Genomic DNA, 17,005 nt, shown 5'->3' with positions numbered 1-17,005 from the left:
ATCTCTAACCAGAGATCCTTCCCCAGTGGCAGTCAGCCCTTAAATGAGGTCTAAGAGAGATACAGCCAGGCTCCAACCCTTATGGTCATGCAGCTGAATTGCCTTCACCTGTGCTCCCAGGGCTGTCCCGGTGCTTTCCCCAGGTGCTCAATCAGTGGTTCAGGCTGATTCAACAGTTCCCATATACCACCTCTGCAGAGATTAATACATTGGTCACAACTGCTGGAGTCTCTGAGAAAGTACCTGCATGGTTTGGGGGGTTCTACAAATGAAAAAATGAGACATGGTCCTAGGTACTAATTTTCTACTGGCCATAGAGTAAGCCTGGCATATATGAAATGAAAAAATGAGGCTTCTGGTAAAGATCTAGTCTCATTCAAAATGCCTTAAGTACTCTTTTGATTTGTTTATAATTACAATTCTTGGAAGTCTGGAGTCTTTTACTGTTGGGGATGGAGGTCTCTGAGGGCAAGCTGCAAGAGAATGGTCTTGAAATGTGTAAAATGTACACATCTGATATGTTCCTAATTCTTTTGAAGAGAGATTCTGTTGAAAAAAAAATGTTACCAAAACACACTGGGAGGACAGTACCTCATGGATTTATATACATATATATTTGCCATCTTAAGAAGTTCCACAAACAAGTCACATAGATGTAAGGTCAGTTGGGCAAGTAGGTTTAGACTGTAATTCAGATCGAGCAGGTCAATGCATGTATGTGTTGGAGCCTGATGTGTGTAAACAGATAGCACAGTGGTGGGCATGTTACAGCTAAGAAGCGGATTAGGAGGATCCACACGTGAGTAGTAGCTGCACGCACAGTTTCCCAGACCTCTCCTAAGCTTTTCTGGGGCTGAATCAACCAGTCGTGCACATGTATCATATTATGCATGGTGTTGGTCTGTCCTTTTATTTATATTGATTCCATATTACCTGCTATAAATTTTGAGTTTGAAATGATTAATCATCTCACTGCCTTCTGCAATGTCCTTTCTATTTTGCAAGACAGATGTAAATTCAGTTAGCATGAATATGCATAGAAATGTAGCAAACTCCTAATAAACAGTGGATGCCTGCTGACATCCCAGTTTGGTTTTACTTTCTGAAATGCCACTCTGAAATGCACAGCACTAATTTTACTGAGGGAGTTCTTGCACATGTATACATACAGGAAAGCTACTTCTCAGTCGTTCCTATTTGTCCTAAACTCTTTGAAAACACTTCTGCTTCTGAGAATCCCCAGCTAGCATATTCCCCATAAAGATTCCTTCCAATTTCAGGGGTATGTCAGGGTTTGAAATGAAGACACCTACTTGTATTTATCCAACTGCATCAGCAAAACGTTTCTTTTGCTGTTCAGCAGCTGCAGCAAATGCTTAATGACAGACTAATGGTGACTCCCAGTTGTGCACAATGCACTGGGAGTGCAGCTTTTCCTGACTCATATTGCTTTATGCATCAAGAAATGCGTATTTGGATAACTTCTGACTTTTCTCTCAATGAGAAGAGTTTGTAATGGCTTCTGCCTGCATCAACACAAGCCAATCCACTTTGTTTTAGTTATAGCAAAATACAATTTGGTGCAAAAGAAATTCAAGATGGATGCAAATCTCCAGTCTAACTGTCTGCATAATGCACACCTATGTTTTGTATTTCACTGATGCTCTCCTCAGAGTAGTAAGCTCTATGTGTAAGCATATCCTCAGGTCTTTCCCTGTGGTTGTCATTCTGTTTTAGCAAATTACCCTAAACCATATGGAACTGTCAGAGAGCCTTTCACTCATCTCCAAAGACCCTGAAATCTGATTGTCTTCTTCTTAACAGAAGACACTCTGAAGCTTGAAAGGAAGGACTAAAATGTTGTGAGAACTTCACATGGCAAGTCAGTGAATGCCATTTGCATGCCATATTATTTCGCAGACCTGAGGCACTCTTTTAAAAATCTCTGGATGGAAGCAACACAACTATCCCTGAAGTGTTGCTTGTTCTCCTTGATCTAAGGTGTGTCTTGCTTAGAAGCAAAACAAGCATGGTTCCAATAAAATAAACAGGCTCATACTGATCACTACTAGGAAAAGATCTGCTCATTTTTTAACATAAATGCAAAAGTCTAACACTCCTGGGCAGGTCTTTCCAATTTGCAGCATATAGTGAGGAACGTAAAAGATAGATGGAAAGTAGCTGAAAGCAGAGTTTGTGAAGGAATTTTTAATTAGAAAAAAAGCTGGGTGAAAGTTCACACCTTCTGCAATATTTAAGCCAACTACTCTCTTGCTACAGTAATTGTTACCTGTGATTAGTATCTCAAGAAAGGGATTTCACCCAAGCATAGCAGATTTCTAGTAAATATGTTTAATATGCACATACATATGTGAAGAGAGAGAATGAGCTCTTATTCAAGCATGAGTGATAGGAGAGTCAGACAAGGTTATAATAATTTGTTATAAAAAATGAAGTATAACTATACTGAGGAAAGAAAAGACTGGTGATACCTGGTTGATCCATTCTTTCTTTCTGTGAGACCTCAGTGAGATTTGACTGTTTGCTGTATCCTCACTTACTATACAGTAACACTATCTGTTTCTCTGGTCCTAGAACAGCTTACCTGAGCATACCACCAGACGAGCGTTGGCTCTCATACTTTGTTATAGAGATGTGATGCAGAGAAGGAAAAATGTGAACAGGAGGCCAAATATTTGCTATAGATTGTGGCTGCAGAGATCAGTAATCAGGACAGTACCATCCAACTGCTATTGCTCTAGCAATTTCTAGTCAATCTTTTTCTCCTTTTCTTTTTTAGTAGGTTAAAAGCAAATAAAATGATTATGAGCAGTAAATGAATAGCCAGAGACTTAACACTGGTGAAAATTTACACTGACTTTTGATTGCCTTTTTATGATGCAAGTATTTTGACTCTGAGCAAACACATCCTGTGGTGTTCTGTGTTGCACACCCTGATGAGTATGCCTTCAAATTAACCAAGGGCTGCAGTCTGCAAAAATCAAGTTTTGATTCATGTATAAGGCTGGTTTTTTTTGTTTTTTTTTTTTAAGCTTTCCACAAAGTTTGCTGTGCAACTTGAGCTTGATGTTCAAAACATGCCTCAGTGTCATTTCTGTTCCCCAGTGTGTCAAAAGCTAACATAGTGTATGCAGCCCTGCTTCCTTTAATGTCTGGTCATGGTATCAGCATCCATCAGAAATGGAGGACCCTGCTCCTGGTTTTTAAAGTCATGTGCAGGTCTCTGCTGGTACAAAGTAAGAGGTTGTCACAAGTTTTATAGCCCTAGTGCTATTTGGGTCTCTGGGTCATCACTTCACAATATCATGGAGACAAAGTATTAAGCAAAATTCAGTTTTGGGCTCAGTGCTACATGAAAACAGAGTTGCTCAGAACTAAATAGTAAAATAAAAATTAAAAAAAAAAAAAAACATTTGGAAAGGCTGCAGAGTTCCAAGTTTTGAAGATTTAAACCAGTCTCTGTGAGTCTTCTCTGAGAGAAACAAAAGTTTTTTGCAAATGTTCCTAAACTGCCACTGTCAGTCAGGCCATTGGGTCTAGTTAAGCAGACCACTAGCCAGATTGATTTTTAGGTACTGAGCACAGGAAAATATTATTAAGTCAGATATTTATCTATGGCATGTAACTGTGAAAATAACAAAAGTGGCAGACATGATGTACAGTTACAGCAGAGAAAACAAAGCTATTGTCATGAAAAATAGGAAGTGCCAAGTAAGAAATGACTCAGTCCTTGCAGTATTTCAATAAAATTGTCTTTAACACCATGCTGTACCTACATACACAGATACAGAGCATGAGGATAAGATGTCTGAATTTGTCTCACAATCTCAGGGCAAAAGAAAATCACTAGTTAAGGGAAAAAATAGTAAACATGGTTTAAGCACTTCTAAAAGGTGCTGTGCTGGCATGCCCTGAATAGCAAAGTGCTGGAGATTAAGCACAAAGTGGATAGACAGACATTCCTACACCGGCATGGTACTATGCCTCACTCTGGTCCCAAGAAACTGTTCCACCTGGGGATGAGAGCTTTTGGCTGAGAAGAGTGGACAACATCTTCTGCAGCCCATCACAGAATCAAAGAATGACTGAGTTCAGAAGGGACCTCTGGGTCCACCGAGTCCAACCCCCAGCTCAAGTAGGGCCACCCAGAGCATGCTGCCCAGGACCACATCCACGCAGCCCAGAAGTCCACACATACACATCAACTACCGGGCAACTGCTGGGCATAAATCTCTTCTGGCTGGGCTGGACCAGCTTTGGCCTAGTGACCCGGGGAGCTGCTTGTATCCCATTTCTAATCCCTTGAAACTAAATCCTCTCCATTTTCAGCACCCACAGGAGCACACCATTTCCCTGCTTGCTGGGCAGCAGTGCAAGCTGCCCTTGGCACTCCCAGTGCACATTGGTAAAGGTCATTTGTGGCCATCACCCATAGACAGCAATGCCTGTAACTCCAACACTCAGAAAAAAAACACCTTAACCTGACATTATTGGTGGGGTGGGACTACATAAATGCCCAAGGACCGAAGCACAACAGCAGCTTGAGTGGAGAAAATGCATCCTACATGTCTTCACAGCTCTTATCAACCACAAGGCAACTCGGCTGAAATTCAGCTCCTTACTCCAGCATTCTTCTCTCCTGTCATGCTTGCTCTCATCTTATCTGAAAAGGTATTAAACAGATTTTCCACAGTATATTTTTATCACATGCTCAGGTTTTCCCTGGAGCTGTGATCTCCAAACACAACTCGAGAACTGATCATGCTTAAGTTGGAGATCTGGGTCTCCCTGCCTCAGCTGTGCTGAGTGGCATTACCAAGCCCTATTGTGTTTTGGGAGACTATGCACTAGGAAGACATTTCTTAATGGTGAAGGGATCTGCCCTCTTCTATGCTTAGGGTGGGAGTTTGAACTGGCAGTTAACACTGCTCTTGAGGAATCAAAGATCTCTCACTTTGGTGGGAAAAGAACTCCATAATTCCACTGTAATTTATTTGCTCTCACCCTTCTTAAGATAACCTAGTCTGTAATACATAAGTGACTGCGGGACAGTGAATACTGCTTGAAAAGAGAGCTAAGACAGGAAAGGATTTATTCTGTCTTCTTGCCTGTAGTGATGTCTCTTCCCTCAAAATACTAGTGACTTCTTATTGCCCTGTCTGCTTGCCACCTCAGCAGAGTCCAGCAGCCTGCTGAATTAGGTAAGTGTACAGTTATTTTTAACTGAATTGAATGTTACATGTTTGGATGGCATGTTGTGCAAGAGATATAGTCTGGTGTCATATGACATTCTGTCCAGACACTTGTCCTAAATTTAGCTCTAAATTTAACCTGAAAGAAGTAGGGCAAATAATTAAATGTCAAGCCTGCAAAACAAACCTGTTGCATTGTGATTTGAATTTAAAGGAAGAAGAAACCTCTCACGTGTGCTCAAAGCAGTCAGTGTAGGATAGCTAAGCTATTTCAATGACAGTATAAAGGAGAGATAATTTTATCAGAGCTTTAAACACTGTAATTATTACATTTGAATTTGACTGCACTTCAGAAACAGCACTAGGTAAATAGAGATCGTGGTGCAGTGTCCTTTAGCACAGTCTATTCTGGTTCTTTGGCTGCTTTCATCTGCAAAGCAAGAAATGATTCCCCTGCTAGATCAGCTTGTGCAGGGGAGCAGGCCAGTGTTACATGGCAGGAATCAGTAGGGATGACAGCTTGTCCCTTGCTTCGAGTTGCTGAGCCTGATGGTGGTGGTGGCCATTGTTTGTCCCAGTCCAAGCTGGAGCTCATCCTAAAGAACAAAGGCTTCCCACTTCTCCTGCAGCTGTGCACAGCAGGGTCTCACTCTGCCTCCACTCCAGTAGCCTGGCACATGAAAAGTCATAAATGAATTCCTTGAACTTCACCATGCTGAAAGGTATGTATATTTTGCAAGCTGTTGATTTTGGATAGGGCCATCTTCTGGTTTTCAAGGGATTTTTATGTGTAAGAACAGTAAAATATAGGCAGATCTGTATCTACCCTGTTCTCAGTCCATTTACAGCAGTCACAGTAGTTGGAAACCATCAGCCTTCAAGGAATCAGATGCTACCAGAAAAAATACATCAAAAACCATGAATGAGCAGAGGGAGATTTTGTTCTGAAATTAGTCTATGGGATAAATTGGAGAGGTAAGCTCCCACTGTATATTTCCACATATTACTTTAAAAAAAATGTAGAAAAGCTAGTTTCCCATCAAAATCTCTTTGACTTTTCCACCATTGCTGTTTCAGAGTCATTGTAATTGCAGGACCTTGCTTGTGCTTCACGTTGCCATTATGTCCTCTTGTTGCTCTGCAAAAGCCTCAGAGCAAAGGGGTTGCAGCAACATCTCTGAATTTTATGGATTTTGTAAAGGTCAAGAAAAAGAGAAGACTTTCATTAGAATTCTTACTAACATGCATTAGAACATAAAATAAATGATATTTGCACAGCAAAGGTTAACTAAAAGATAATGTTTGTGCTTTCCCCCTTCCTCCAAGGAATATGTATTTGTTTGTGTAGTCTTCAGGTTGCATTCACACTGTATGAGGATTTCTTGTTCTCTTCTGACTGATTGCTCTTTCAGTTTGAGTCAGCGGATGTGACCTTAGGATGACATTTGCAGAGAGGCAGTGGCTGCGATGGCTTAGTTCTTCCAAAGCTCTCTGTCAGGGCAGTTTCTGAGCTGAGCCATCAGATATCTCAAATGGGGCTTGTGGCCCTAGTATGGCATGTTCCCCTTGGTGATCATATCATGTTTCTAGAGAATTGATGGCTCTGTTTTTATTTTCTGAGACGTTGAAGCTTTCTGCGAAGAGGCAGTTGTACACTGCGCAAAATTGCACCCTGACTTACAGAATGAGTTAGGAGCCATTGGAGTGGGTTAATTCCCCCCCTGAAAAGGCAGTTATGTTCTTAGTAGAGTAAATATTTGCAGCAGTGAAGTACTAAGGCAGCAGAGTCAGCAAGGAATATTATATATTGTATTCCCTATCCCTGGGCACGTGTGGCACTTTGCACCTTTTCCCATACAAGCGCCTCTGTCTCCTTGTCTCTCTCAAGGTACTGTGGCCAAAGCAATCATTAGTTCTTGCAAAGGAAATTGAAATTGAAACTGTCTTCCCCCGTGGGAGTTTCTGTCTCCTTGTTATTTGCACATGGGTTGTATAGCAGGAGGTATGGAGAAGCTGCTTTTGCTTCTGGCATTTGCACTTAATCTTTGGGAGTGTCGGATGGAAGCACAGCATGGCAACAGTGAATGAAAAGCAAAGCTCTGCTTTCTGGAATATGATTGTGAAAGATATAGAAATGTGAATCCTAGGTCTGTAATCACAATGAAATACACTACCCAAAATACCTCACTGCCTTTCTACAGTGAAAAAGCTCAGACAAGTTATCCAGGACAAGGAAAGGTCCCAGAATACCAAGCACATGTATCAGTACGCTGTTCTTTATGCTGTTCTTTGGCAAAGTATTGTGGGGATTGCTTTGCTTTAAACACAAGAAAGTTACGTTAACAGGAACCTAATCAGGTAGCTGCTATTCAACTGCATAATGCAAGAGGTCTCCTTGGCTGGATCATATCTGTGTGCATTCCACAGTTATTACCTTCACGTGCTCAAAACGTTAGGTATGAATGACAGGCAGAAACAAAACGGTTATCTACTGGAACCATGCTCTCTGCCCAGGGATTCTTTTTGTCACAACTAGTCAATATTTTCTTGCTCTCAGAGCAGACATCCATGAGTCAAGTGTTCGGGTGCAGCAGAGTTGGTCATTGTTGGAAGTTACAGGCTAAGGATGAGGATAATTAGTATTGATGTCCGTTCTTACCTGCATTTCTTCAGGTGGTGCCAAATGTACTGCCAGCTTTGCACACAGAATGAGTCTAACAGGACTGTTGATCTCCTCAGATGGACAAATGAACTTTGTTTTTTCACCAACTTTAGTTGCTTCATTAATCCTTGTTTTAGTACAAAGCACCTCTTAGAAGAATTAGGTCGACTAATGGAGGTGGGGGCTGTGAAAATATCCAAAAATATAACATATTAAATGTGCTTTCCTAACCTGATTTCTGCTGACTATTTTTAGGAAACATGAAGAAAAAGAGAACATTGTTGTTCATTTAGTCATTTTCTATTTTTACATGGTTGTTCTTTGTCTTCTCTCAGATTGAACTCTTTTTTATTGCTCCCTGTTTGTGAGACCCCAGCTGACTCCCCCGTCAGCATGAGTTGGCTATTTCCACCATTTTCTATTTAAAGAGAAAGCAAACAGAACTAATATGCAATGTCTGAGTTTGAAATGTGTCCCGAAAAATGGCATGCTTTTATATATTTATTTTTGCAGGTGATGTTTTGTCATCTCTGGAATGTCTTGGGGTTAAGCTGAAAATGCAGATTCATAATCAAGTGAGTCCCAGTTGAAATATTAACAAATCTGCTGCAATGCTAATAAATCATAATGATAGTTAATATTATGTTTTGGATATGTTGTAATAAAGACACAACGTTGTTTTATTGAAAAAAATATCAACTTCCAAATCTATGATTTCATGACTGTATAGTAATATTTCTGTTGCAATATTTCAAACTTCTGTGAGCTCTTCTTCTGATTATATTGAAGTATTTCACAGGTAGGGTAGCGATTAAATAAAATTCTATTTGTCAATCTCTATCCATATAGGTGGTCTCACTGGCTTCCTCTTTGTGAGAATTTCTGGACTCATCTCTAAAGTTAGTATGTTTGACTGTTTCCACTCCAGTAATGACTCAGACACTCAGAGGACTTAAATGATTTACTAAAGACAAAACGGGGAGTTAATGGTATCTGAAAATAGAACTTCTGAAGCAGAGTCCTGTGATTTTATTGGAAAAGGGTCCAGCAGCATTCATAGGTGCTTCAAATACATCAAATCCCTGTTGCCCACAGTGCTGCGTTCCTCCAGCAATAGGCACTTTAATGCTGCCTGGTCTGTCCAGAATCATGCACCGAGACATGCATGCAAGAAGTGCCTGTATGGTTGTTCCTCCATGCTGGAGCTTCTGTCTCACTTGTCAGCTAGATCTGGAAGTCCTGATCCATGACCTACCAGCCTGTGGTTTTTGGCTTGCTAAAACAAGTAGTGGGGAAGTGGCTACAGCCCTGTTCCTTGCTGGGTAGGTATAAGAGACACCCAGCTTCATGCTGTATGTCCTGCATGTCTCTCTGCACATACACAAAGTATCTGATGTGCCCCACAACTTGAAGGGTTTGATCTGGTTAAAGCTGAAGAAGAGCAAGACATGGACCGTACTTTATGGTGACATAGTCATCATTTCTTATTTGTTCTAGGATTCAGAGTATGTTTCACACAGATTCTGTGAGAGAAGAGTGCACTGGACATTACAAGGAAACCCAGGAGCATGAGAGAGAGAACTGCAGAGTGCTAGGTGTGAACAGCTGCTGAGACCTTGAGCCCAATGTCTTTTTTCTAATCAAACATCTCATACTGGAAGATTCAGGCACCCATGCCTTTGCCAAATGTGAAACTACAGTGAAGTATCAACATTTTTTCTTTAGTTCAGTGAGTCATCATGCAGGCCGTAGGAATGTCAAGGGTGTGGATCTGATGAGAGCCTGCCCAAAGGCAGGCAGAAGGGTTAAATCTGGGAGATACTCAATCTTGGTTTTAAACCAAGACAATCTTAAAGTAGTATCAGGAAAAAAAGTGCTGGATTTTGTTTAAAAGTCATAGGGCATCAGTTGTCATGCTGTTAGGATGGAGTTTCACTCTCGTGCTGTCGTCATCCAGGTCTACTTTGCCTTAGTAACTGCTGAATGTTCTTTGGATAAAGTAATTGCCTAGCACTGAGGTGAGGGGCAGACCATTTAGTGGGCAGCAGAGAAAGGGAATGTGTCATGTAATGGCCATCATCTTGTGCTGGAGTGTGTCAGATTCTGTCAGGCGTGGAGAAGGAATGATGCAGGTCCTGAAAGGCTCAAATGCAAAAATAGTGGTTGGGAAGAGATCACATATGAGCAAATGATGCGGCCTTGCTAAATTGGTTCCCTTCCAGATTGCTCTTGCTAAGCCATGGATGGGGTTGTTTACACAGTGATGGGGAAGTACAGCTGAGGCTCAACTAGGTATTCTGAAAGGAAACAACCTGCTGTGATCTAGGTTTTGTTCTCTTTATATGCAGTGTTTTGCCACAGGAATTAGTGAACTAGCTCAACGAAAAAGGACAGATATTGTTTTGATTCTGTATTATACTGTGTTATACTTTATTCACAGTATTAGCTGGACAGATACAAAGTAACTGTCCCAAATTGAGGATTATCCTCGTGTTTCAGATAATCCAACAGTGTCAGCTCTCCTCTATGTGCCTGACAGTTCCCTTGGGAAAAGGTTACCTCTTCCTCAGACAGTTTGCCAAACCTGGGGACAATGTCTATCATTTCAAAATTACAACTTCAAGCAGTCTGACAGAGGGACATCTTCCACATTTAAGTGTTTTAAGAGCAGTTCTATTCCAGTAATAAGCTCTAATAAATATTTCTAGAAACAAGTTCACAGCTGCTTTTGCCATCTCTGGAATTCTGGAGTCTTGAATTTGTAACCTTAAAAATACATGAGCCACTGTAAAACATAACACGCACAGTACTGTTTGCCTAATTCATTTAACAAGTAGAAGCTAAAGTGAAAGTAAATTGAACTTCCTTTTCCCCAAGTAAATAAAATTCTACAGGACAACATATTTTACTTCAAAATTGTATGGAAATTTCTTTTCTTTCTTTAGGTTCCAGAAACATGTCCTTATATGGTCTACTTGTCAGGGACAATAAATAATGATGTAATAGAAAGGTCAACTTTGTGTCATTTAGCTACAGGATGCTTGATGAAGTGAAGTTCCTCGCATTAATGCAACAAAGAAGAACTTTATAATGGGTAAAAGTTTCTGCAGTGCATCTTCAAGCAGGAAATCTGAGATTCAGAACAACTTATATTTTGGCTTGTATTCGCTGATCATGGGGTGATCCAGAAATAAACTCCAGGCTTCAAAGTGAGAGAGTTTCAAAGCTGTCCTGCAGTTGATCGAAACATCCAGACAAGGCAGGGAGATGAATACCAACGAGGATTTTCTGAATTAAGACTATATCAAGAAGATAATTCATTTCAATAATATCGTAACTCTTTTATTTGAGAACTAAAAGGTAACACAAATATGCATGTTTTGAATTTACTTAACATTTTCAGTGTCAGTTTGCTGTTTATGCAAATACTTCTTCCTATAGCAGTTTGTACTGTTTGTAACCGAACACCCTAACAAAATCATCTGAGTTTGTCATTTCCTTTTGTGGGTGTTTTGTTTTTGTTGTTGTTGTTGTACTGATCTGGATTTTTTTCTTGTTGTTCTTTCCACACAAGCTGTAAAACTCTCACTGGAGTTAAGCAGAACTGTAGCTCTGTCATTTCCTCATTTTTCTTCTACTTATCGGTAGTGCTTTTATCTTTGTTGCTTAGAAAACTTACTCATAACTGTTGTTGTCGTAATTACATTGTAAGGTATGATAGCATGGAAGACAGTGAAAGAAGAAAGATGACATCAGCAAATTATTTCTTTCAGTTATAAATTTCTGGTTGATACAACACAAAGTTAATATTGCAGTGATTACTCTATGAATTAATGCTTTCTGAGAAGAAATAAAAGCATGCAGGTATATTCATTTCCAGTAAAGAATTTGCACAGAATCAGAACTTCATGGCATCATAACACATGCCAGACTGATAGGTGACCTGTTTTGACAGCTGGGGCTGAACGAGGGACTTGTTTGCTCAGAGGATTCCTTTGGGATGCCTGGCTTTGCTCTCCAGCACAGAGCTGTAACTTGACCGGTTTGCATAAGCTGTCGTTACAAAATGTTTTTGCCTGTTACCACAGCTGGACAGCATGAGGTGTTGTTCTTCTAGTGCCCCAGCTCTGACAGATATGATGGGCATTCAAAATGTGTCTGTTTTTGAAACATCATTTGTCTTCTGGCAGTAGTTAACAAATACACTTCAAAAATACCAGAGATTTGGTTAGAAACTGCCCTAAAATGAAGCAAAAACATGAACACTTTAAATGCTGTAAATTCGTCTAGTTTCCATTGTCAGCAGAGATCTGGCCTGAAAGATGTAGCAGTAAGAGCTGAAGCGTAGGCTTGGTTTTATGGAAAGACTTCCAACTGTGTTTACCTTCCCTTTGTATACTCCTGCTTCCAGAAGTAAAGGCAAACATAGGGAGTGATATCCACAGAACCTGGGGCTCAATCACACCTTGCAAAAGGCAAAAAAAGCAAACCATTCCTCTTCTCTCCCTTTTATAGCCTCTCAAAGTCTTGATTTTGTTTTTAGAGATGTAGTTTATCACACCCTATGCCATAAATGCTGAGATTCTGTATAGAGTTACAAGTTGACTGGGATAAATGAAGAGTGTTGGTAGGCAGAGTCCCTGGCTCTGCTCCCTGATGACCTCATCACTCACCTGCTACCCTTCTATGATGGCAAGAAGCAAGTCTGATAATTCTACTGCCTGGGCTCTACTGAAGGTTTTAAGCTCAAGGAGGGAAGGGTTAGATTGGACATCAGGGAGATGCTCTTCACAGAGAGAGTGATGAGATGCTGGAACGGGCTGCCTAGAGAGGCTGTGGATACCTCATCTCTGGAAGTATTCAAGACCAGGTTAGATGGGGCCCTGGGCAACCTGGTCTAGTAACAGATCTGGAGGTTGGTGGCCCTGCCTGTGGCAGGGGTGTTGGAACTTGATGATCCTTGGGGTCCCTTCCAACCTAAGCCATTCTACAATCTACATTCTATGAAGTAGAACAGGCAGCCTTGCTTAGCTTTTCTCTGAAGAGATGCTGTCTATATGGATCAGTTGTTCCAGATGCTAATAGTGTCAAAAAGTGCAGTCCTCCTTGTTCAAAGCCAGCTGTAAACCTCACTGTTTATTTATGTTGCATCAGGGATCAGAGGCCCATTCTCCCAAACACTGGATGTTGACAGAGCCTGCAGTACAAATATAACAGCACCCTAATTGTGTTTGCCTGTGGCTTTTACCACAAGGTGTGTGGCTTCAGCAGTCACCCTGTGAGCAGCACCTCTGGTTCCAGAACCACGTACAGCTGCTCATGGTGCCAGGCAGAGGATGGCTGCCCAGCACTTCCCTGCTGAGACCACTGCTAGGCTTTACCTGCACCCACAGTTCCTCTGTATGAAACAGACCTGAGAGCTACACTTAAACTCAAGTCAATTAAACTGAAGCTAGGAGAGCAAAGTTACAAACCAGGTGGGGCTGTTGTTTGTGTTAGGAGAGCAGGGTCAGGCCTGAGCTGGAAATAATGATGAATTTAGATCCAGAAGGTCTTGTCAGACTGAGCTATTAAATGGTTGCACAGGCAGTAATATCCTGTGATGTGTCTCTAATGAGGCAGATCACTAATGAGGCAATTCAGACCTGAAGGCAAGGTGTTGATTACTAACATAGGCACTACAACCACAGCTTTAAAAATCAGGTTCACAGTACAAGTGATGCAATGTGTTGCTCACGTGTGAGGACAGGCTCTTGGGCTGCCAGAGAAATGCAGAGGACAACCTGACATTAAATCCTCCTAAAAAAACCCGGGCTAGAGGAACAATTAACCCAGCATTTCATTTCTATATCCTGCTCCAATATTTCAAATTTACAATAGGCAGTATGGAAGCAAACAAGCAGAACCAAGATGAATTCAGGGAGACTGCCTTGACCATATCTTGCTTAACCGAATTAGTTCATGTATTTGTAGTAAGAAAGATTGATCTTTTTTTTGCACCTTTGGTACTGTAGATGGTAGCACCTGTAGCTCATTTTTCTCAAGGGCTTTTGTAGAGTGGTAGTTGGTGTTTCACTGCTGCCCAAGTGGTCAGGGTTGCATCAAGTGACTGTGCACAGCCCAGGGGGAAAAGATGGTACACACATGTATGGCTGCCACATCTCTCCTGGATTTCAGCAGCTTCTGACAGAAATTAACTCACATCAGAGCTCTGAGGTTTCACAGCCATCCACTAAGGAATCTCAACAGAGAATGGCTTCAAATCCAACTTGAACTGATATGGATCAGGATGGCTGAGGCTGTGCTTGGCTGTCTGGCATGGGCCTGAAAGTTGCTGTGGGCCCTACATGTGACCCTGACACCCATACCAAGGTTGTGTCATTCAAAAGAGCAACACTGAAAGTTTTCTCTATTTTGGGCCCCACAACATTCTGCGATGAGTCAGTAGTGGGAGCTGCTGCCAGCACTGTTGTTTCTGCATGGGGCTCCTGTCAAAATATTTAGACTAGTGAGGATCACCAACACATAGGGAGTTTCTTCCTTTCCTCTTCAAGTAGATGGGTCCCAGTTAACCTGTACAAAAGTAAGAGAATGAAAAAGGAACAATCCCCAAATTCAAAAATGTTCCTTGAATTTCACTGTGCCTCAGCAAGGCAGGAAAGACAAAGAGAAGGAGCAAGATGTCCAGAAAAGTCTTTTTTACCTAGATCCAATGGGGTTGTAGAGGGTTACCTAATCCAGTTTGCCACTGCAGTACAGTCAGGATGCTGGTGGTGGGGCTGGAGAGGATACAGAAGAGGGTTCTGCCCTAAACTCCTCCAGTGCAAGTTCCCCTCAGAGAACAACACTTTAGCTCCACTCTTGCCTCCTCCTAAGAGTCACTGTGCACCACCTGCATTGGGAGCTTTGGATAAGGTCCTGCCCTCTTAAGTGACAGCTTAGTTGAAGTCTCTGAGTCACCATCTGGGCCAGGCCCCTACATCTGGGCACTGCAGCTCTGAATGCTGCAAACAAGCTCGCTGATTCCAGCCCGTGGGTTTCACACAGCCACAGAGCACCACTTACTAGGTAAGTATCTAGGCTGTGGGACTGTAAGCATACTGCCCAGCATGGCAGGAGCTGAACAAGCCAAGCAGCAGCAGAAGCTGCTGGAAAACAAGGCTGTGTCATGGGTTTTGGCCAGCTGTGGGTTAGAGGGCAGCCAAGGACAGGCACCAAAGCAGTTGGGGCATGGGGCAGCAGCAACTCTTGTATGGGAGTTATCAGTGTTTTGATGCCTGAGCTCTGTTCCTTGGGACAGCAAAGTAGAGCTGAGATCCACTGGGGTAGCCTTGAAAGGCTGGACAAAAACAAAACAAACGCTGACAAAAATGAATTGCATTATTTATCTGAACTGAAGGTTAAATTTTGGCAGTTTTCATGACTGCAAAATAGATTCTTCCCTGCAAAGAGTCATAACACTAATCCAAAATCTGCTGGGCTTCCCTTTCCCACTTCCTCTGGTGTATGCTTGAAGCCTGAAGGAGCTGTGAATGTGGCAAACATCACAGTTTCTGAGGTGAAATACTTAAATCTAAGGGTGGAATTTTTTCTGTCTTGATTCAAGTTCTTGTAATGCTTTAAACTCTGTATTATTTTCTTTTTCTGTTTCATTTTTTTTTCTTAATTTTGGTTAAAGAAGTGAGTGTGAGTGTCCTAATATAGTGCTGTCTGCTCCATATGGGGAGTTACTATTTCCCCCAGGTTGGGACTGTCATCTTAAAGAGCCAAGATTTTCCACCATTTCCCATGATATAAGCCCTTGTATCATGGACACTGATGGCCAGAATGCCTCCGGCATCTGAAGATCCTTCTAGAACATCATAATGTATGCATTTTCTGTGCACACTGCATGGTATTATTACATCCCTATCACTGCTGAAAATTCAGTGGTTATTTGCCTTTTTTGAGTCTGTTTGATGGTGAGAGTATGCACTCATTCTGTGATTTCTGAGTGTTCCCAGGTGTTTTCCCCTTCTTTCCTTTCCAGCTCTCAACACCAGTTTTCAGAGGGTTTTACCTTAAATCTTAAGGCTGATGACCTTGAACTTTCCTCTGTGAACAGAAAAAATCAGAAGTGAAACTGAACATCGTCACATTGCTCTGCTAGATGAGTGAAACAAAGAAAGTCACTTCAAAGAATAGCTTTGCATGTTGCTAAAGTGATCCTCAGACAGGGCAGAAGCAATTACTGAGTTGCTTTACAGTGGCAGTGAACTTGCCCTTGCAGAAAACCTGCAGACAGACAAATTTTCTCCCATAACTTTCTGCCATTAGAGCAAGAAATAAAACAACAAAAAACATACAGAAAAAGATGTTCACTGGTGTTGTCCAAAATAAATTCACTTCAGAATTGTTTCTCTTTAATCTGATGAGGATTTCCTTTACCTATTTTTCTCTTGAATTGTGGCAACCAGGAGGAGTAGATAAGAACCTGCCTTGCTTGCAGCAGCTCTCTTCCCTTTTTAATCAACAAGCGCATCAGGTGTTTGTACTTGATAGGAAGGAGTTTGTTCACTAAGTTCATGTGCAGATTTGACTGATAATGTTCTCTCCCTGTTGAAGGATTTCTGAAAGATTTATTGGTCGATCCACCTGAGGCAGAGATGAACAAAGAACAAGATGTTTGAATTTCGTTCATTTTCCACATTTTGATCACCATAATTTTCTTTTACAGGACACAAAAAAAAAAAGAAAAAAAAAAAAAGACAAAAATGGCTACAATGACAACGAAGAGCCAAAGACAAACAATAAGCTGTGAGGAATATAGTCTGTACAGCAGCATGAGTGAGGACGAGCTGATCAACATGGCCATCCAGCAGAGCCTGGGGGAGGATCCGGTAGGCCAGGCAGCAGCCCAGGGCCACCCAAAGCCACTGGGAGGGGGTCCCAGCGAGGCAGCTGCCCCCAGCCGTGCCAACAGCCACAACCCTCCCTACCACCTCTACCCTTGGCAAAGGTGAGTGAGCAACAAATGTGCTGCCTGCCAGCTTCCTCCATCAAAACACGTGCCCTTCTAATTAGCTTTGCCAAGCAGCTTCGTGCGCTTGGTCTGAGAGTCTGTCATTAGTTTAAAAGTCAGAGCCTGCTA

General features: G+C 41.7%; 1 protein-coding gene across 14 annotated transcripts in view; it reads left to right on the top strand.

Moving 5' to 3' along the window:
* Positions 1-4,562: 4,562 nt before the first annotated feature.
* The window catches only part of ASB2 (ankyrin repeat and SOCS box containing 2), a 34,340-nt gene continuing 21,897 nt past the window's right edge, over positions 4,563-17,005 (top strand). For 2 of the 14 annotated variants that reach the window (XM_042889589.1, XM_042888602.1), the window contains exons 1-8: positions 4,563-4,692; positions 5,136-5,222; positions 5,792-5,935; positions 8,389-8,450; positions 8,725-8,774; positions 9,373-9,470; positions 10,821-11,235; positions 16,592-16,873. In XM_042889589.1, coding sequence (XP_042745523.1) covers positions 16,629-16,873 — 245 coding nt within the window. In that variant the 5' untranslated portion in view covers positions 4,563-4,692; positions 5,136-5,222; positions 5,792-5,935; ... (3 more) ...; positions 10,821-11,235; positions 16,592-16,628. Of the gene's footprint in view, positions 4,693-5,135; positions 5,223-5,421; positions 5,936-8,388; positions 8,451-8,724; positions 8,775-9,372; positions 9,575-10,820; positions 11,236-16,591; positions 16,874-17,005 lie in introns of those variants that run through there. The other 12 variants (XM_042888982.1, XM_042888683.1, XM_042889181.1 and 9 more) reach the window with 12 other exon arrangements.

This window comes from Lagopus leucura, unplaced genomic scaffold, assembly GCF_019238085.1.
Source record: "Lagopus leucura isolate 7727_CA_CO unplaced genomic scaffold, USGS_WTPT01 Super-Scaffold_1, whole genome shotgun sequence".
Lineage (NCBI taxonomy): Eukaryota > Metazoa > Chordata > Aves > Galliformes > Phasianidae > Lagopus > Lagopus leucura.
This window is presented reverse-complemented; position numbering and strand designations above follow the sequence as displayed.